At 41.6% G+C, this 21,280-nt stretch overlaps 1 protein-coding gene across 1 annotated transcript; it reads left to right on the forward strand.

Annotated features, from left to right (window-relative positions):
- The first annotated feature begins 889 nt into the window (after window positions 1-889).
- On the forward strand, window positions 890-20,218 carry snphb (syntaphilin b). The gene is made up of 8 exons (XM_026367571.1): window positions 890-1,051; window positions 8,734-8,863; window positions 10,456-10,608; window positions 12,996-13,175; window positions 13,640-13,747; window positions 14,112-14,261; window positions 14,395-15,157; window positions 15,229-20,218. Exons 2-8 carry the CDS (start codon window positions 8,814-8,816, stop codon window positions 16,351-16,353), a joined length of 2,529 nt encoding a protein of 842 aa, XP_026223356.1. The 5' UTR covers window positions 890-1,051; window positions 8,734-8,813; the 3' UTR covers window positions 16,354-20,218.
- The last annotated feature ends 1,062 nt before the right edge of the window (window positions 20,219-21,280 follow it).

Raw genomic sequence — 21,280 nt, forward strand, 5'->3', positions numbered from 1 at the left:
TGAAAGTAATAATGTAGTGACCTCTGCTGTTGAAGGTTTAGCATTACAGTCAATATAAATTATTATGTGAACAGTGTCTTTGAGCTACAGAATGAGCTAGTCCTGTAACACAATAACGATCTAAATGAAATATTTTATTTAGCATGATGATCCTCATCTCCCCTGAAGTGCAAATGCAAAATGGTTTAATGGTTTTACATGAGTCATGTATCTGTCCTTTTTATATATATTTATATATATATCTTTTATTTCCAGTGCTGTTCTTTGATGAAGTACACATTTATCTATGTATTTATACATGTATATCCATTTATATACGTCAAGTATGCTGATTGCATGGCTGTTCACTTTTCACCACTGTGTAGTACACTTTTCATCACTGCTCCACTCCACATCATCACAAAGGAAACATGTTGCTGCCTAATGTAGATATAGTATAAACTTAATGTGCAGATTCAGAAACACATCTGATCATTCTCCCCTGATTTCTCCACTGGTTAAATTCATTTTGTTCAATGCACCACTCCTTCCAGTAAAATGTATGCATTAATTCAGCCTTTATATCATAAGCATTAGTTAAGCATGTGTTTTGCAGTTTGCAGTAATTGTTAAGTTACTTTAACAGTAATTAAGTTTATCTTCATATATATAAGTGCCTGGGCCACCTCTCTCGTTTTTCTCTATCATGTTCTCAGAGACAATCCTCCATCACATGGAGCTCGCACTGAGCCACCAATAATGTTGAGGAGGCCGAACCAGCCTTCTTCAACACACCGAGTAGTGTTTCCCTTTAAAAAATATCCGACGTAACGTGACGCAGATGCTTCCATCCATGTACCCTTGTGTCTCTCCTCGGCAGCCATCGAGCGCACCTACTGCGTCCCCCTGGTCCAGCCCCCCCTCCACCCTCTCCCATCCTTCCCTCCACGGACGTGTGGGCCAGGATCACCGCTGCAGCCAGCGGAGCTCTTGGCGACGAACTGCAATGAAACAATAAAATCCGAGGCGATGGAACTGCGACAGGACTAACTGTTACGGGGAAGGGGCACAGGTAAGTGAGGCCAGGGCTTGACATGAATTTCATCATTGCCATTGGCCGCAGCAGAGCTGGTCTTTTACGGAGGACGCGCCTGTGGAGAGTCGGAGAGCGAACATCAAGTACCTGAGTGAGATATTGTATGAATGGAGCAGTCGTGGAGGAAACGTGTGGAGATTATTTAGAGTTTATTTGAAGCCGTGCGTGGTCCGCAGGGCTCACGCTATTTCCTGCTGTGTCTGTTTATTTTGATGCAGCCATGGAGCGATGCTGCGCAGTGCGCTCAGGCAGATGTTTGCGCGCCCTATGCGCCCGTGTTTGCGCGTCTAACTCCCCAGGGCCTTTGGGCGTCAGATACATGTTGTCCACCGGTGTCAGCGTCATAACAAGCTAATATGCAATCGTACTTTTCCAGGTGGAGAGAAACGTCCTTCATTGTTGCCCTGGCTCTGCATGGAGGAGAAGCTCACGGTGTCCCAAAGTAGTGTTTGTAGGCAGGAAAGTCGTGACACGTTGCCTGGTGCTGCAGTTTGACCTTGCAGCATTTCTGTTTTTCAGGGACGTACTTACCACATGATGAATGATATGACTAGTCATATGAAGCCTTCATCGTCTTCCAACAAGGCTGTGTGGGGTTAGCTCAGTGCTCATAGGATTTACCACTGTGTTGTCCTTCACATCTTGAAGACAAAGGCCTAGAAACCTAGTTTAATGAAAGAATTCTTTAAACAGTAAGAGATGAAGGAATATAGTTAATTAACCTCATTAACCTTGACACAAAAAACGTTAATGATGGCTTGACATGTGCCTGCAAATGCATCAAGCAAGATGCACCACATAAACACCATCTCCTTGGGGCACACAGTCTCCTAACAGTGGCTCCATGTCGCTTGTATTCATTTAAAATATAATTTGTTATGTCGTGTCGGGTGTTTTTGTCTCTTGTAGTTGTGTTTTTGAGTTTCCAATAACAATCACTACAGACCCTCTGGCCCTGTGGCTGTAATTCTCCCATGCACGTGAATGTTTTATTTATGAGCCCACATAGAAGCTGCACAGTGTCTGACATATCTGAAAACAAAGGAAGCACAACACAACATGCCTTGACTCCAGAGACAGAGCTCAGTGTTGTTAACTGTCCTTTAGTACAGTTCACTTTTGTCCTTCGCAGCATGGCCATCTTGTCAGCAGGCTCCTCCATCCTCTCCCTCAGCATCCTCAGCCAATAGGAGCTCTCGTTCTGCTCACGTTCCTCACAAGTGGCGGACTGACCGTCACCATGGTGACTTGGCAGTCATTTTTCACAGCATGGTTTTTGCTCTGATGTGCCCATGTTGGGGAAAAGAAAATTGTAATTCAGAGTTTTTCTTGCTGTGATAATCAAAACCACAAACGGTGTCCTTCACCCTTAAGACCTCAGCCTTGTTTGTACTGAAAGGAAAATGATGTTGAATGTGAAACAAACCAAATGAACTAATGTGGAACACGTGTTGTAGTGTTGGTGACACCCAATCAAGAGGAGTAAATATATATATAACTACACCTCAGTTACACCTGGATAAAAAGCAAAACTGTCTAGCACAACACATGTTGAATGCTACACTACTGAACAAGAGACAGTTTATTGGTTCTAGAAACTCCTGATTGTTGTTTTTCTTTCTTTTTGTGTGCAGAGCATGTCGATGCCAATCTCGTTTGTTTGCACTATACTTTAATTGGAGATAGTGTTACTAATACTGTAGCTGAATAGCTGGAACTGGAAAAGATGTGTACGAGTCCTCCAGACCTCTGTAGACAGTAGTTAGCATAATGAAAGTTAAGTTATCCTCCAAAATGTGGGACAGTGTTTTGACAAAACCTTTTTGTCTTGTTAAAGTGTTTTTACTGGTGACCATGTGATCCTATGTGATCTAGTTGGTATAATTCAGTTTGTTGAGAGCAGGTGATGATGCATTTGCAGATGGTTTCATATGAAGACTGTCGATGTCTGAGCAGATAAAACTATAAACGGACTGGGATAATTTGCGGAGCAGCAGTAGTTTTTAATTTTCTGTTAGTTGCTCTTGTTGGTGATTAGATGTAAATTTGCAGGAAAAGCATTTTTGTAGTGGGTTCAATAACACTTTCCCCAGAAAATGTTTAAACATTCATTCAGATTTGCAAACAAGCTGTAGATGGGACACAGACACATATCATTAATTCATGTTAATTATATGAACCTGTTGGCAAACGGTTTCATGAAAACCTGTTTCATCACATATGGAGTAACATTAGCATCCATTCAGCTCTGCTTTAGTACTAACGAGGGAAAGAGCTCTCTTTTTAGTTGCTAAATATTCTGTGTTTTACAGCTATTTGCTAATGTTGTCCATCTGATGTGAGTTATTAAAGTTGCAGGCCAAAACGGTGAGCTGAAAGCTGTTGTATATGTAACCCTTGTTACTTCTCTGTGGGTTTGTCACACTCAAGTATTTATTTGATAGATTTTTGTTATTAAAAACATTGACCATGTCCAATTTAAGCATTTCTTATATTGAAACCCGAAATCCACCTTTGCTAGAATTTGTGATTACTAAAAAAATGTTACAAACACTTGGCTAGTAAACACATTTTTATCCGAAGTTGTGGAGATGAAAACAGAGCTATAAGAATCAACATTAGGCTCATGTTTATTCCATGGCCAGAACCATGGCTGTAATATATGCAACAGTTTTTTAATGTTTGTTATGCAATGAAGGTTTTTTAGGAAAAGAATAGCTGAGATTAACGGCTGTCTTTCATTGCATTAGTGAATCTTCATTCTGAATGCAGTCTTACGTAGTGGGGTATTGAAAGAGATCATTGTGTGTAGTCGCCCAGACTCTCTCCTCCCACATGTTATTAACTTGATAACAAATATTGGCTTCCCCTTTTCATCAATGCTATTTGCTCGTCTTGCTTTAGAGAAGAATAGAACTATTAGCATGATCACTTAGGATGCAGCTCTCTGACATGATTTAAATCGCTGCTGCTTGGTTCACAAGTGAGATATTCTGAGCTTTTGGCCTGATTAAGTGCAGTTAGAGAGAGTGCCTTAGAAGTCAAACTAAAGCAATGTGCATTTTACTCAGCATTTGCAGTAAGATTAGTCTAGATTTAACAGGATTTAGCCCTATAGTGTAGAAAGTCTGAGGGCAAACTCTCTGCTAAGCTTTATCTTGATATTTGTTAATTTTTTAGAACTTATCTCCCTCCTTTTTATTTTAAGTTCTGTGTGTACTTGTTGGGTCAGTAAAAGCTGTGATGTAGCTATATTGCTGTGCTTTGCTGGATCGTAGTCTGCATCCACTGCAGCAAAAGCGTGACTCTGCAGGAATAGTCTCATCTGTGCACACTGTGAAAACACTAAAGCGATTTGCACCCTATATTACATGCCTTTTTTTTAATGGGAAAGATGAATGTGTGAGTATATGATGATATGGGAGAGATATGATGAATGCATAAGTATATCCTTTACTGTTGTAAAACTACAGTCTGCCTTAGACTAATGCTCCGCTTGGCTATAGAGCAATAACACGTTGACAGAATGTGGAGCCACTAATTACTGTATGTCGTTATGTCCAGTGTGTTCTTGTGGTTTGTTTTGCAATAGAAATCTACCCACTTCTTCGTAATGTATTTGTGGGCCAGCATGCATTGTTGTTTGAGTGTGGACCAGTGTGGGGAGTCTCTGTGTAGGTCTAATGTTTTTCCATGTTTCCACTGTAAAAGTCACTGAAGTGTTGTAGCTCAGTATATGAGCTTCTCTTGCCCACTACCAGTCAGCTCTATCTGGCAGCTCTATGTTGGGATCCAGATAGGTACTAGTCCTTATGGAATCTGCTGATACCACCCATGACCCATGACAGACTACACATGGGAGATGGCATTGAAAAGCTCAGGGAAATGGGTAATCTCTACCCTGTTTATTTATATAGTTCATTCCACTCTCTCAAACACACTGCACAAGTAAGACAAGTATGAAATTTATGGTTTCAAACTGTTTTATGATTCATAAAAGGCAAACCCACAGTATGACAAGAACTAAGCCAGTGCTGTTGACTAATCAGTAGATCACTGCTAATCACTGGGAATTAACCAGACCTAGATTTGCCAAAACACCCAGTTTTAGACCTTTCTCTTATAAAAATAAAAATAAAGATAGGAGTGGAATGGACTCATTGTTGCTTTTTCTGTGGCTGTGACAATGACATGGTGAAGAAGATGGCATATTGGAAACTGGAAAAGTGACAAAAGTTAAGAAGCCTGTTGAAGTGTTGAAGTGTTTGTAAATGCTCTTTCATTATATATTTATAAAGGCTGAATCTGCGGCCTTTACCACAATCAATGAAAAGCTCGCTGAAATAGAAGGCGTTATCCACACAATAAATTTGCTATGTAGAAAATGCCATATGTATAGTAAAATCAAAGATGGCTGAATTCCATTTCAAGGTCCCATTATGTACATGCTGCCTCTGCCACACTAGGTGGCTTACCACCCACCCGTTTTTATGCTCATTTTCAATTTGCACAGGCAAAAACCTGATTTGTGTGAAACAGATTCTCAAATTATCACATAAAACTCAAATGTCAATTTATTTCCTTCATGTTGTCGAGCTTCATTTTTTCAGCCAATTTATACACCTTCTTTCTCTACAGTGGATTAATCAAACAGATTGGTGAATTGGTGCCTCCAAGTTCTTATCTTGACAAAGCAACTACCGCAGTTTGCATAATAGTTAGAGTAGGGGTACAATGGGTTACTGTTGCATTCATGGTTATGACATGACAGGATATATCATTAAGGTCTGAACCAAACTGTGGATTTGGGGAATTGCTACGCCTTTAATAATAAAATCATAATCAAATGCAAGGAATGCTGCTTTTCTCTGTAACTTGGTGGCCTCAGCAAATCTGGCTACAAGGAATAACACATAAATATATTTCATTCTTATTACAGTTGGTTTGTTTCTTTTAAAGATCTAATTTCACACATTTATCTTTTTCCACCCTGCGATGTTTCCTAGTAGAAGTTGCTGAGTATGCAGTCCATCCAGATAAGAGAGTCAGTCATCATTAACTAGCCGCATAGACTTTGCGATGCAGAGGGTCAGCAGCACTTCATTCAGTCCTCTGATTTATTTTTATAACATAAAGGCTTCTCTATTTATGAGGTTTGGGACATCAGACATAAAAATAGTACTAGCTTAATCACCCCATGGCCAAAGTTGACCTTTGGATGATATAGCATGACTGCAAAAACAGGTGCACACAGTAAAAAGTTAGCATTTTCATGATTCGTCATCCAGTTTTCAAACACCACACAGGAAAAGTGTCAAAGGACCAGAGGGTTTTTGGATGAGCAACACTGAGTGCATTAACACACCCATATACAGACACAGTGTTGAATGGGACTCCTGGATAAACGGCACTGACTCACTGTTGTTGGCCCCACAACTGTCTCACACTCGCAAACAGCATTTTCCTGTTTGTCAGATGGGATTGCAGGGTGTACTGTAGAGGAGACTCTTGAGTGTAACTGATGAGTCACACTTTCTCACACACACTTTCTCCTTCAACCTTCGCCACTCTGTCCAAACTATAGGGTGCACGTCGTGATTTGTATTATCACTGCAGTCTGGATGAGGAGAGGAGCTCTGCTACCCCAGCAGAACATCCTTGTTCTATATTGTATCTCATGCTCTCTGGTCGGTTTGCGTAGATTTTCATGCACAAAGGCATGTGTGCAACAACACTGCAGAATATTTGATTTATGTGTAAGCTACAGATACTAGCCGAGGTCACATTATCTTTCACAGCAAGGGCACTGACTGTCTTTCATAAGTGAAACCTTTATATCTCCAGGGGAATGAACAGTGGCACAGTATGTGTATGTGTGTGTCCAAATTAGCTTCCTGTATCCATCAGACCTTCCCCTTTCCATCTTTTCCACAGTTTCTCACCTTTACAAAGTTCCTCGATACATGTCACCTCCTCTTCTCATCTCCTTCCTCCCCTTCTCTCTCACCCAGTCAGTACCTTCTCTGTGTTTCTGTCCTGTCAGCACAGAAGCTGCTTGCGTGTCTACCTCACTCAGGCCGTCTGTGGCTGCTGATGGTGTTACATAACAGGCCTAACTTAATAAATCCTTTATGATGTGCTCTGATGTGGTTTGATCTGTTGTGACAGCCACCAGAGCTGGTGAACATGCTGCCCCCTGGTAGTGAAAAAGGTCAAATTAATAAAGGAAAAGAAACTGCTAAATTGTCACAGTCGAACTATTGTAGTCTGAATATGTGATCTGAGAAATGGAGGAATGTTCTGTTTTAATCTAAACTGCAGCAGACAGTCAGATTTACGTAATGGCTGCAGGTTTGTTTCCATTCATCTTCTGTGCTCTCTATGTTTCTCCAGCATTGCTTTAACTCACTCAGTCTTTGATCATCACATTACATCAGCTCATTGTAGACTGATCAAGCGGCTAAACTGTTTTGGAGGCATTAGGCCTTTACTCTGGGTTAATGTAGAAAACAGGTGCACAAACAAAAAGTACTGGCACTGTTTGCAGTTTCATGCTTTTCTGCATCAATTGGTCATGAAATGTGATTTGAACTATCAACAAACCATTTGTAAACTAGTAAAACTCAAGCAGCCACGATCTTTGAACAGTGTTTTAATCCACATAGCTGATCTGACGACGTCCTGGAGGAATCATTCTACCTCAGAACTCCAAAAGGCGTATTTTGTGGCTCGGAAGCCATTCTGTAATATACCATTCAGCAGTAATGCTGTAAAACAAACCAGTAGTATATCTTGTGTTGGCGGGATCTGAATGAATAATCTGCTATTTAAGTAATATAGCAAAGGCATAAGAATACAAAACTGTATTTCATTGATCCACCTACATAAAGTATGTCCTCATTCACTGACTAAGGAGTTTTTTGAGTCAGTCATGACTGGAAGAGACAACACAGTGTGTAGGATTGCTACAGCAGGTGCCGTAAACCTGGCACTCAAGCGCACTAAGTTGTATGTGCTGTAATATTGATGAGTGATCCTCTTTTCCTTTCCATCCCTTCTGTCATTCTCAGCCTGCTTCTCTGCCTCACAATAGATCCTGGCTGTGTTATTTATTTCTTTTTGAATACCACAGCTGTGGCAGAAACCCATAATGCCAGGGTGAGATTTGCTATGTCGCTATTTATCAAAATGATTAAATGTTTGCGATTGCAGGCAAGCACTGCTCTGTCCCCGTTGCTCCTCCTTCTAAAACCATCTGTGTGTCTGAATGCTCAGAGGCACATGGAAGCTCTCACACACAATAACGTGCACATCCCCACATACAGATGCAAATGTGGGCTCCCTTTTTATCTCTTCTTCAATTCTATGTGGCCTGAGATGAGATTGATGAGTGATGATTGGTTAGATCTGTTAAATGGCTGAGGGTCGGCCAAAAACTGGGAGTCAGTTGATTGGCTGCTAAACCCTAAGTGTCAGCTTGAGTCAGCAGCACCATGCCGCATGCTGAGAGGTCCAGAGCCAAACACTGAGGTACTCAGCAAAACCCATCCTGTGTGTCTGTGTGTGTGTGTTTTTTGTTATTCTGTCATGCTGTTACTGCTCGTGATGACCACTCTCTTTTCTTCACACTCTGGTCATGTGTGTGTGTTTTTCTTCAGGCTCTGACCGTTCAGCTGACCAACAGAGAGAAAGTGAGGACAGAAGACACTCGAGGTTCTGCAACAGGCTGCGTGGCCCCATGTCTGCGCCTGCTCCAGCCAATCGGAGGTCTACGTCAGGCTCGCGCCGGTAGGTAGCCAACAAAAATACCAGACTTTGCATCTTTTAGCCATATTGCATATTTGTTGGTAGAGACACAGTGTTGTCGTGAATGTGATGTATAACTTGAAAAGTAGAAAAATGTATTTCTATCTTAAAAACAATGTTAGCCACAGAAGAGACTAATATAGGAAACAATGGACTGTAGAGAGTGAAGGTTTAACCTGACTGCTGGGACCCGAGTGCTTGTGTTTATTCACAAAATCATCAAGTTAAGAATAAGAATGGCGTTTTTGTGCATATTTCACTTTTATTTGTTTAAAAAAAAAAGTATAAAAATATAAAAAAAAAGTAAAAGGATTATATTTAACAAAAAATTTATTAAAATGACATTATGTATTATTTTTTTTATGTTTAATTTTTTTATTTAATGTAATTTTATTTATGTAAGCGTAGTTTTGTTAGACACAAACAAATGCATATTAATGTTTCTGTCTCTCACAGTGTGATTCTGCCGTATGGATTTACACTTTCTGTGTAGATGTTATAAGAACTCAATAAATCACATACTAATGATAGACTGGATCAATTATAGTCCACATATAAGATAGAAATTTAGATTTTTCTCTGAGCGTTTTCTCCAGCTGTACATTTGCTTTATGTTCTTTGTGTTCTTGCTCTTTAGTTAATCACCAATGAACTTCCCACCTTCTGGTGAGAGCTGCCTTATTTGAAACTTGTTAACTTTAATAGTTATAGTTGTACAGTAAAAGTGAGAACTTGTTATCTCTCTCTTGTTATTAACATCTGCAGCTGAGGTTTATCAGAAAGGACGCCCTCCTTGCTCAGGAGCCAGAAATAACTTATAATGACTAGACCTTATGTTAGAAAGCAGTAACCTCAACTCAAGCTGTCTCTGTCTACCCTTTGCAGCTATGGTTGTGTCAGCACTTTACCTAAATAAAATTTTCCAATCATTTTAATTAGCTCTGATGATCTTAATGGAAGAGCTGTGGTATTATTGACAAGAAGATTGGCTTAAAATAAACCAGATGCAGTGAGCCAGCTCCTACAACTCCTCCAGTTTACATGATGCGTTTTGTCCCACAGCTACTGGACTTCCTTTCCTTTGCCCGTTTACCAGGCACATGTTAAAGTAAAGCCTGTCTGTAGGGGCCCGTGATGGCTTCTCCATTCGTTAAGCCATTTGAAATGCATTGTTCTCAGTGTGTTTTTAAAATGGTTTATACCTAATGTAAACAGAGATTGTTGGACATTGATTTAATTGATTTAACAGTACTTTATTTCCAGTATTGTAAAGCCAGTATTGCATTAGTATGAGCAGGTGAGCTGTAAGATCACAAACCAATCTTACTTTATATTACCATATATCTGTTTCAGGTGATTTTTTTTTTTTTTTTTTAATGTTTTAATCAGTATTCACCTTAAGATGTTTCAAACCATAGTATTACGTGTGGGTCACAGGCACATAATTGTACTCATACTGGAGCCAAGATGTGGTTGTGGTGCTTGTAGTGGTTCTGTTTCCCCAGTAATGTGTAGCTACAGAGGGTTCATCCTGTAGCTGTGGTGTCCTCCTCTCTTTCGTCTCTTTTCCTCAGATTCAACCCTCTGAAGGTGCTGCAGCCTAAACGCCGCTTGCAGCAAATACTGGCCTCCTCGCCCGTCCCGATACCAAAGCCTGCGTCGGGGTCGGGGACGGCTGCGCCAGTGGCCACAGTGCCGGTGGCCGTTCCTGTGCCCGCGCCCCCTGCGTGAGACACACTTCAGTTACAGTATCAGAGAGCATGCTCCATAACTGTAGCTGTAGCGCTGGCATGCACTGTAGCCACTAAAACAAAACCAGTTTTCAACTTCTTTATAAAACTACAAATGGAGGCTTTAGAACAGCACCTGGTCCTGTGGAAAGAAGTTGTTTAGTGGCTACATGCACGGTAGAAGTAGCGCTTTTGTGCTGAGGAAGCATACTGCGATCACAAGTGATCACTGGTTCAGCACAGCACCTTATCGCTTAAGAACACTAACCAGTTTCAAGGCAGGGAGTTGGTGAGACATCGACATTGGCTGAAACGACGAAGTGCCTATTGGATTCTTTTTTTTTTTTTTTTTTTTTTAATGGTTGATCTAAAGTGATTTTAGCTTCTTGAGCAAAGTCTCTGTCTCCACCAGAAACAAACAGCGTTTGCACGCCACCCATTCACCTACTGAATCCTGGGAATCACTACCCGCCACTACGTCCACCAGACCACCACCCACAATCCAGATACAGGTTCCATCCCCGCAGACTGATGCGATAGATCTTAAGTACCGTTTAAGTACTGTTTATTCTGTCCTTCACTAGGCTCACTCTGCTTAGCCTGCTTCCCCTGCCTGTTTCTGTCTTGTTGGCGTCTTGGCTTTTGTCATGATATCAGAAGACCACAGAATAATGTCTGGACCCTTTCCTCGAATGTATCACACAGGACACGCTTACTCAGCACAGCTCTTGCTAGAAACTTATATAGGTATATAGATATAGGATAAAAATGGTCTATAAAACATAAAATAGGAACCACACATCATAGCGATAGTCTGGTTATACCAGACTGTGAAAAGCTGTAACAGCAAAACCAGGTTACATTTCAAAAGTTTTGTATTAAGTTTTGTAATTTGGGTGTAAAAAGTGTTTCTTCTGGACATTAGGCAGCTTGTAAGATGAAAATGATGAAGTGTGTTGGGAGCAACACCATGTCCATGTTTTGGATTTTAGTGAGACTGTGTGGAGTTACCGTGTCCTGTATGAAAACCCTCATGGCTGCTCAGATTGGCCCTGCTTGTTTCCTCCTCCCTCTGCGGAGGACAGTGACTGGGCAACAGTCATCTTAAAGTAACAGGTCTTTACAACACTCACTATGTCCTAAACCTTCACAGTATTTATTCTCAAGGAATGTGTTGACCAAAGTTGCCCATCACAGATCACTCTTCCTTTTCCTGGCTGCTACAGATTTAACTGTACTGTACTTTACTCTGACACTTAACAATTTTCTTCAGCAGGATAGTGGGAATATTTCTAGGTGAAAATATCTTGCTTCTTATTTTACTTCGTGACAACATTTTAATTTTACAAATTGTCCATTGTGTGGCCTAAACAAATTGATTTCTTGGACAGAGTTGGCTGAGAACATTGAGACTGTTCTCATGTGATTTTGAGTTAGAGTTCAAGTATGAATCTAGAGCCAGCCGGTTGTCAGCTTAGCACAACAACCAGAATCAAAGGGAAAGGCTAGTTCAATATCAAAGCTACCAGTGCTTCTAAAACCCTAATGATCACAATGTGTATGTATTAATTCTTTATTTCTTCTTTAGCAGCAGAGTTTAATCTACATCACTGCAAATGGTCTGTGTACACACTCACTTGTCACTCTTAGTCGCCCAGGCGGTTTGATTGCACTTCTTTTCATATCATATATGAAAGAAAATCTAATATGAATCATTTTAACAACTGACCTGTCCTGTGCGCCCTTTCATAATCCAGATTCAGATTTTAGCTATGCTCTGCCTTTTTCTGTAATATTTGGGTTATTGCAGATGTTTTAGAAGTTAAATTTATATGTTAAGTTGTATCTTTGATCTACAACTATTTTTTTCAAATGAGGTTGTTGTGTGTAGAGACATTTGTGTGGAAGCTTGATCGAAGTGAAAAGCTCTGGACGATGAGGCTTTTAGAATAAACGCTAATGTTGTTTCCGCTACACACTAGCTCTCTGAACATTTTGTCTCTTGTGAATTATATTTCAGGATGCAGAGTGTGGGCTTGGGTTATGTGCTAGTAAAGGCCTCGTAGCTGCAAATGATTTTACATAGATGTTTTATACGGGAAGCCAGAGAGAAGGCGAGCTGTCTTTTGCCTTCTCAAGCTTTTAGAAAGCCTCCTCTCTTGGGCCACTTCAGTGTTTTGAATGCTTGTTTGAATTTAGCATCTGCACTGCCTTCTGCTCAGACCCTAAATGGACATTAGTTGACTTGACTACCAGATAGCTAGATATAGACTTTTACCTCAGCAATACACTGTGCATGCATTCACAGCTTGCACATTGTATTGTTGGGTGTGGTCGTTTGCTGCCTGCTGTGATTTAACACCCTGTTGTCTCTGCCTGGTCAGATTTGACTACTGCAGGTTCATAGAGCTTGACTACGTTCCCATGGAGACCGGCTATATGGTCTCAATGCGTCCGACTAAAGGCTATGCACCGACAAAGTCACCAACTAAAGGATACACTTCCACCAGGTCTCCGGACCGCCACAGCCGTTCAACAAACTCGCCCTCCACCCCTCGTTCTCGGTCTGTCCCTCTTCTTTCCTCCTGATCAGTGTTGTTTCTCTGACGCATGGGAATGATCACACTCTGTTTTAATGATGTTACATTGTGGAAAAAGATAAGAGAATTCTTTTCAAAGCATCACGTCTAGTCTGGTGTGTTACCTCTTTTTTTTTTTTTTTTTTTTTTTTTTTGTCATCTCCACTTTGTTTAGATTTCAACCCTCATCCTTTTTTTGGTGTTAATTACTGTCGGTGCCTAAAGGTGTGTGTGTGTGTGTGTGTGTTTTTGATGCTGTTAGCAGTGACCGTGTCTGTATTTGTGTCTATGCATGTCTGTGTTGTGCCATTCATCAATTCTTGGTTTTGAACATTATAGTTTTGCTCAGCTGATCACAGTATTTGCCGTCACGTCAAAGCCTGGAGCTTCGTTCATAGTGTTTTTTGTTTTAGGAACAGATTAATATATCTCCTCTTACTTTGGACCAGGCGGACACCCGCTGCACCCAGTAATAGAGATCCCTTTGGTAACGCCTCCCACAGTAGCAGCAGTAACTCGGGCTCTTGTAAAGGCAGCGACTGCAGCCCCACCAAAGGGTAAGACATCAGACACTGCATGGCCTACTCAGTAACAGAGATAATACACTTATTTAGTCTGTGCTCAGTTCTTATTGTATTCCTCCTTTCATTAAGGCTGAATGTAAATGTTACAGATCCACAGAGAATTATCATTGGTTTCACTCAACTTTACATTGATATAGGTTTTATCTCATCGTCTTCTTGTTCAACTGTTGCCACCGCTCAATTAATGCAGGGTTAAAATAAGGTCTTTACAGTGCATGATTTTGTCTTTACTCTGGAAAAGTTTTTTTATAATACTACAGCTGGTTTATTATTACAAAATGTACAGCTGAGGTATGATTAAACTAAAACAGAAACACACTATTCCTGTGTGTCCCAGACGACACCAGAAGTACACTTCGTGTACGGATAACCATGGTATTCGGCCCCCTCCACCAGAGCAGTACCTCACACCCCTGCAGCAAAAGGAGGTGTGTATCCGACATCTGCGGGCTAGACTAAAAGAAACCATGAGCACCCTGCAAGACAGGTGAGACTCTGAGCTGGAAAAGTTGACTGGCTACTTTCCCAATAGTTGGTTTCTCCTTCACTATCCATTGTCTATTCTCTCTTACAACTTTATTTCTTCTCTATATTTCTTCTGTCTGCTTTCATCCTCTAAGGGACACAGAGATAGATGAACTGAGGGGCCAGCTTTACAGGATGCAAGAGGACTGGGTAGAAGAGGAATGTCATCGTGTCGAGGCTCAGTTGGCCCTGAAGGAGGCGCGTCAAGAGATCCAGCAGCTCAAACAGGCTGTGGAGACTGTCCGAGCCAGGCTCAGTGATGCTGGGGGGCTCAGTGGAGACGTAGGGGTTCAGAAGTACTTCCAGGACATCAACGCTCAGAACCACAAGCTTGAGAACCTTTTGCTTAGTATGGAATTAGCCCAAGCTGGCTTAGCCAAAGAGGGGGAAGCCATCCCAGGTTGTCGTACACGTGTTGGGGGTTCAGCCCCTGCGTCGGTATCAGGGGAAAGTCCAGGGGGAATGCCCAGACCAACAGTCGGAGGGAGAGGTTCTTGCTCCTGCGACGGTTCCCCAGCCCGTTCTCTGACCCGCAGCTCCACCTACACCAAGCTGAGTGATCAAGGTCTGGCAGACCGGAGCGGCAACGGGCAGGACTTTCCTTGTTTATCAGGTGATGGCACCCAGGACAGTGGTTTTGTGTGCTGTGGGGAGAGTAGTGTCCCCAGTCGGGCCGACCTCCTGCTGGAAGCTGCCTTCCTCTCTGAGGAAACTGCATCTTTACTCAACTCATTATACACAGACTTTTTCCCACTCTCTGCCCAATTCTCTGCCTCACAATTTCTCCCACACCTTACCTCACTCTTTCCCTCGCAGTTTGTCCCACTCTGTGCCCCACACTATGCCACACTCCTCCACCTATGAAAAGCTGTGCACAGGTGAGCAGTTAATGCCCTTTCGCTGCGGCTTGGGTGGAGTAGGCTGTATGAGTCACCCCTGCCTGTCCCACCACCATCTGTACCTTCATCCTCTGCGGGAGGCCGGCATTCAGACGGAAAGCTGCCCCATTCCTGCAACAGGAGGCTGCCCCTTCTGATCTGGATACCATTGCAGAGCAACGCACTTTCCGCTCCCAGGCCTGCAGCCCCACTTCCACCTGGATATCCGATGAGGGAGAGGAGGAGCTGGACTCCATAACCACCACAACTTCAGTAACCACAGCAACAGTCATGAGTACAGCTACCGAGCCAATCCCAGTCTCCAAAACACCACTGGTCCCACCCTTACCGCGGTCTGCTACTGTGGCGTGTTCCATGGAGAGTCCTCTGTGTGAGGGGGAGGAGGAAGAGGAGAAGCAGGAGAAAGAAAAAAGAGAGAAAGAAACTGTTGCAATGCAGAAGCTGGATGAAACATCAATGATCCAACAGGAGGATGAAGGCCAACAGAGGCAGATGGGCTCAGTGGGGGGAAATAAGGTGGAGGATCAGGGTGCAGAGGAAGAAGTAGCACTAGGAAAACCATGCAACTCAACAGAGGAATCAGCAGGGATGCAGCATGAGCTTAGGTTTGTAGGATGTTGTGGAGAAGATAACCAGGGTGGGACAACACTGGACAACCTTGGTGGTGAAGACGTTTGTGTGTCAGCAGGATCAACTCAGGTAGAGACAGAAAAGTTGAATGCAGTTAACCCAGGACTTTCACCAGATGTAGAACAGCCTCATACCTCCCAGCCAAGAAGATCCACTTCCCATGAGGAGGTAGCTGGTGTCACAGTAGTGAAGATGCACGATGAGAACAATGATGAAGATGAAGCTAAAGAACCCGGCGCCACAGGGGGCACAGCAGAAGAGGAGGAAGATTCGTCTGACTCTGAAACAATTCAGAAAAGCTACTGGAGCCGGCACTTCCTGGTTGATCTGTTGGCAGTGGCCATCCCTGTGGTGCCGACAGTGGCGTGGCTGTGTCGCGGCCCAGTCCGTGATGGACAGCCCATGTATCATATAGGGTCTCTGCTGCGAGGCTGTTGCACTGTGGCGCTGCACTCGCTGCGTAGGGGAGGTGGGCTGAGGCATTACCCCGCAGGCGGGGGGGACCTGGGCGGATCACAGATCTGAGAGGAGAGTCTGTTCAGCATCTCTGTGGTCCTCAACTTGGATCTGTCCTGTATTGATCCGAAGAAAAGAAAGAATCGTCCTGTTCACAGCTGAGGAGAAATGTGCATTTATGACTTTGATCTCTGACCTGTTCCCTCTGCTGTGTGTGGATCTGCTCCTTGTTCTAATCCTTAGTCTCTCACCAACTGGTTCCTTCTGTTACTATTAAGATGTCTGCTAACACTGCTGACGATTGAAGTGAATGATCTATACTGGGATGCTGCTTGACGCTGATTGTTTTTGTTGCAGGGTAAATGTTCAGGCTGTCTCTCAATCTGCTGTTCCCACTGAATTCTGACATTTTCAAATGATCTTGTGTTGTTAAGCGTGTACATGAATCTTGTAGTGTATGTACAGTAGAAAAGCGTGTACATCTGTAACCAAATGTTCTTGTTGTCTGCAGTTGCAGCGCTCTGCTCATTATTGGTTGATAATTCAGAATTTGTGCGGTTATGACGGTTCAGAAGGCTTTTCTTTGGATTAGTTTGTCTACTATCAAAAAACAAAGTGAACTGAGACAAGATCCAAGGGTAGAACAGCGAGTTCACTAGTTATTTTCCCAGAGCCCTTTGCATTAGCATGACAGCTTCATGTGACCTTTTTTAAATCGATGATTTAATTTGTTCAGACTGATCAAAATATTAGTCACATGAACTTTCGTGAACTGAATAACCTTAGCAGTCATTTGATGGTTCTCATCTTGGCCAAAGCTCCTACATGTGACAATCACTTGTTTCCTTTAAATTCTCCCGAGGGACACTTTAACGTCTATTGCTCCATCTTTCAAAGTAAATTTCAAAGAGCATGAATTGCAGCTAGTGTTTAATGAGTTTCTGCCCTGATAGGTTATGATTATATTTCAAACAGAAGCTCAAACTCAGTTTCAGTGAATCCGATTTCGTGTGCACAGCATCCTTCTGGGTTTTGACTGTGCCGTTACAGCCACAGTCGACTCCGTCACCGTTTCTCTCGCCCACTAATGGACTATTTTGACATTTTGTCCTTTTATCCCCTGCTTCTTACGTGGATGATTGATGCCATTGTCGTACCTGTGCTTTAAATATGAAGCAGGTGACTAGTTTAGCTTAGTTAAGCTCAGCACAAAGACTGGAACTGACTCGATACTTAAATTCTTATAGGCATTCTATTCTTCTTATGTGAAAATATGTCTCAGTTGCTGCAGTTGCCTCTTTTCATGACGTGCTGAATACATTTTCACCTGGAAACTGAAAGAAATCAAAGTTCAGCTGAGACTCACATGAAACCCCAGTAGCCCCACTAGGCTAAACTGAATCGGTATCTTTCAATGTTAGTTTATTTAATACCTTTCTTTTTAATATTTAATAAACAGACACATAACAAAGTCTCTTCGATATCACACATCTTGTTCTTTTCTGAATCTCTCAGGGAGGAATCTGTGGAGAAATTTATTTATTTGTTTCACAGGTTTCTGCCAAAACAATCTGGATAAATACAAACACAAACCACAAGTCTTAGCTGCCGGGATCAAATGATGTCTGGGTGGAAGCAGGTGAAATACTGAGCCCGTTCGTCTGGAAGTACAAGTACTGATTCATTTCCAACTGTAAAAGAAATGTTATGGGGAGAAGATACTTCTACATCACAAATCGTTACCTGGGACGAGTAGAGAGATCGAACCGAGGGAATTTATCTTAAATATACTAACTGGAGGCTGCAGGCTGGATTTAGCTTGTTGTAATAAGAGTCTCAGCTGAACTTTAGAGTGGATTTATTTGTTTTGAGCGAAGGCTGTGCATTTACATCTAGACTTCTTGTCTGGTCCTAACATGTTTTATTATGTTGTGATGCTTTTGTATTATGTAGTTATTTGTTATTATAGTTTACGGTTGTTGTAAAGCACCTCGAGTTGCCTGTGTACCTGGAAGATGCTATAGAAATTAGCTTACTCCACTTTGTGACGTCGGCGTCATGCACATAAGCGCCTCACTATTTATTTCAATGCTATTGAAACCAACTTCAAAAAACGTAAGTGACAGTGTGCGATATTGCTACTGTTACTTAACTACAAGATCCGATTACTTCCACCACTACTAATTAATCAGTACAAAAACCTAAATGTAAAAATGAGAAGCTGTGTTTTTACAGGGAGCTTCGTGCTTGACAGCTTTTTTTACCTTTAGCAAAACCACTCAGCTGTTTAGATTGTGTTTGTATTAAGGGTCTTACGTTCCAGCAATGAGAGAGTAATAGAAACATTTAACTGAATTCTCTTCAGATCTAATAGAAGATTCTTAATGATCAGACTCTTCACTGGCTCAGTTTGACACTTAGTCCTGCAGCTCTGAATGAAGTGAGCTGTGCTGTCTGTGCTCTGTGCTGTATATTACCGCTAACTCTTGTTGTGTACTTGAACTGTCACTCTGGTGGTGTGTGTATCTTAAGTCAACTGTACACAAGTTAGTCAGCCACTGCAAGTAAATCCACTTTGTTTGCATTTCTACACACGGCACACTCCATGCTATAGGACACGAAGTGTGTCGATAAGGTTTCTGGGTTCTAATCGCTTTTAGGGTGTTTTCTGTTAATGTATGACCGAACTTGGAAAGTGGCATCTATTATTATCGAAATTTGTTGTGCAGAATCTTTAGTTCTGTGTGTAGTCGCAGTCCAATAAGAAGCCTGCAACAATGAAATCAAACTCATCAGACTGTCAGAGACTCATGAGCCAAACATGGATTAAGAACAAACCCACACAACCAGCAAAAAAGAAACAGAAGATCACCAAGTTGTTTTAATCTTTGAAGATTGTTTTATAACTATTTGGTTGACATGTTTTGCACTGTTCACTTTATGAATTTTAAGCAATTACTTGAAGTTGAGATTGTACGTACGTCTGTCCAAAGTGTTGATGGTTTGCTGAATGATGGCTGATTTAGTTTTTCCTGCTGTAATGGAGCGTGACTTTAGTTCGGCATAGTGAATTGGGATGGAAATGCAACAGAAGATGATGCAGATATTTCAGGTAGATCATAAAATATATTATTACATACATGTTATTTCTGTCAGTGCTGCAAAAAGCTTCTAAGAGCTGCTGATCTCGGCTCTTTTAATCTGTCCTACAGCTCATACGTCTTTCCAAAATGTGAATTTAAGTCTTGGAATTGTTAAATTATATAGAATTAGCAGTGTTTATGCTACATTGTCAAACTGGATAATCGTGACGATGCCTGTGTGTCCCAGAGGTGCTGTTCTTGAACTTCTTGAAGACGATTACCTCTCGTCCAAAAGGCTTTATCACTTCTGACCCACTGGCTGGAGTAGCAGCTTTCTAAACCCTGTGGAGTCATTAAGTCGTTAACACTTTGATAGTCACCCGTGAGTTGTTGTTTCACTGTGGTGACCACCGTCCTCCAGAACTGAGCAGCACCTTTGTGATAAACATGACCTGGATGACTGAGAGTCTTTACAGACAATTAGCCGTCTGTGTTTTCACATATATTCAATCCGTAAATGCAGCAGCTATTATCGATGCATGAGATCCATTAAAGACGTACAGACTGTCTCTTCTCCACTGGACCTTTCCTCAGCATCACTCTCGTTTTCATGAGTTGTGCAATAGTTGCGTTCCCATCCCCCGCCTGTATAAAGTGGATTAAGAGGCCAAAACTATTTCATGTTTTACAAAAAGCCATATAATCCTGTGAGGGAACAGGTGTGAGAATGTGGGAGGCGGCTTCCTCCTCGCAATATATGTGCCAAAATCTCCAATAATGAAATTCATGCGAATGATTCCTACTGTACATCAGCAGTGTGCTTTGATTTGAGTCGGTTGTAACAAACACAGGGTGACTGAGAAAAAGAACAGGTAGTTTTTGTGACTTGTTGTGTTCAGAGGTTCAGGTGTAGGAGTTTGTAGGGCTTCTTCTGGATGTCATCACTTTAACTGCATTATGATTGTGTATGTTATGCATTTATTTCACAAAACCATTTGTGAGTGCTGAAATGTTGAGCTGATATTGTATGACAGAGCCCCTGAAGTCCTGAAACATCGTATTTTTTCTTGTTATATGTAAGTATTATAGTATAAATTTGCTTTTTAGCACAAGCTGCAGCTGGTGTAGATGAGATCATATGTTGTGTGCACCAGACAACAGACTATCATCTTTTGCACACTATTATCTTTGGTTAAAAAGTTGTCATTTTATGTTTTGTGCACACAAGATTATATTTAATTTGCAACAGATAACACCTTGTGCCAGATAATAATGCAGTGTGTGGACAGTGGATCTTCTACACTTATGATTATCTTATTCCGACAAGACAGCAACAGGTTATTAATGTGTAGACACACGCGATTCAGTGTCTTTTCCAACATTATCTTGTGCTCACAGAATTCACATCTTCTGTGTGTAAGGTAAACATATATGAATTTCTAATGGAGCTTGCATACGAACATATAGAAGGAATTCTTTTTAAGCACAAGATACAACATTAGTTCATCAGCAACAGGTCAAACGTCACCTGAAACCTTAAGCTCATGTTTTAAAATGTAAATACTTAAGTCATCACAGTAAGATGAAAAGTTCCAGTCACATTGTTAAAGTCAGGGTTCTCAAAACGTGGAGCTGTTTAATCAGTAGGACGAATAGAGCACTTAAAAATGTATTTTTATACAAATGTATATAAAGCAGTAAAATGTGGGAAAAGTTGAGGGGTGTGAATACTTTCTAAAGCAGCTGTATCTATGCATGTCAAATCAATAAATTAATCCAAATTAAACTAATGGGCATGTGCAGAGTGAAATTATCCTGAATCTAGTTTGATCTAAACGACATATACGACTCCTAACCGCTCAAATTGTAGAAAACTGTACTTTATCTGAAATATATGAATCGATGTTGTAGCT

Source organism: Anabas testudineus, chromosome 7 (assembly GCF_900324465.2).
Source record: "Anabas testudineus chromosome 7, fAnaTes1.2, whole genome shotgun sequence".
Taxonomy (NCBI): Eukaryota; Metazoa; Chordata; class Actinopteri; order Anabantiformes; family Anabantidae; genus Anabas; species Anabas testudineus.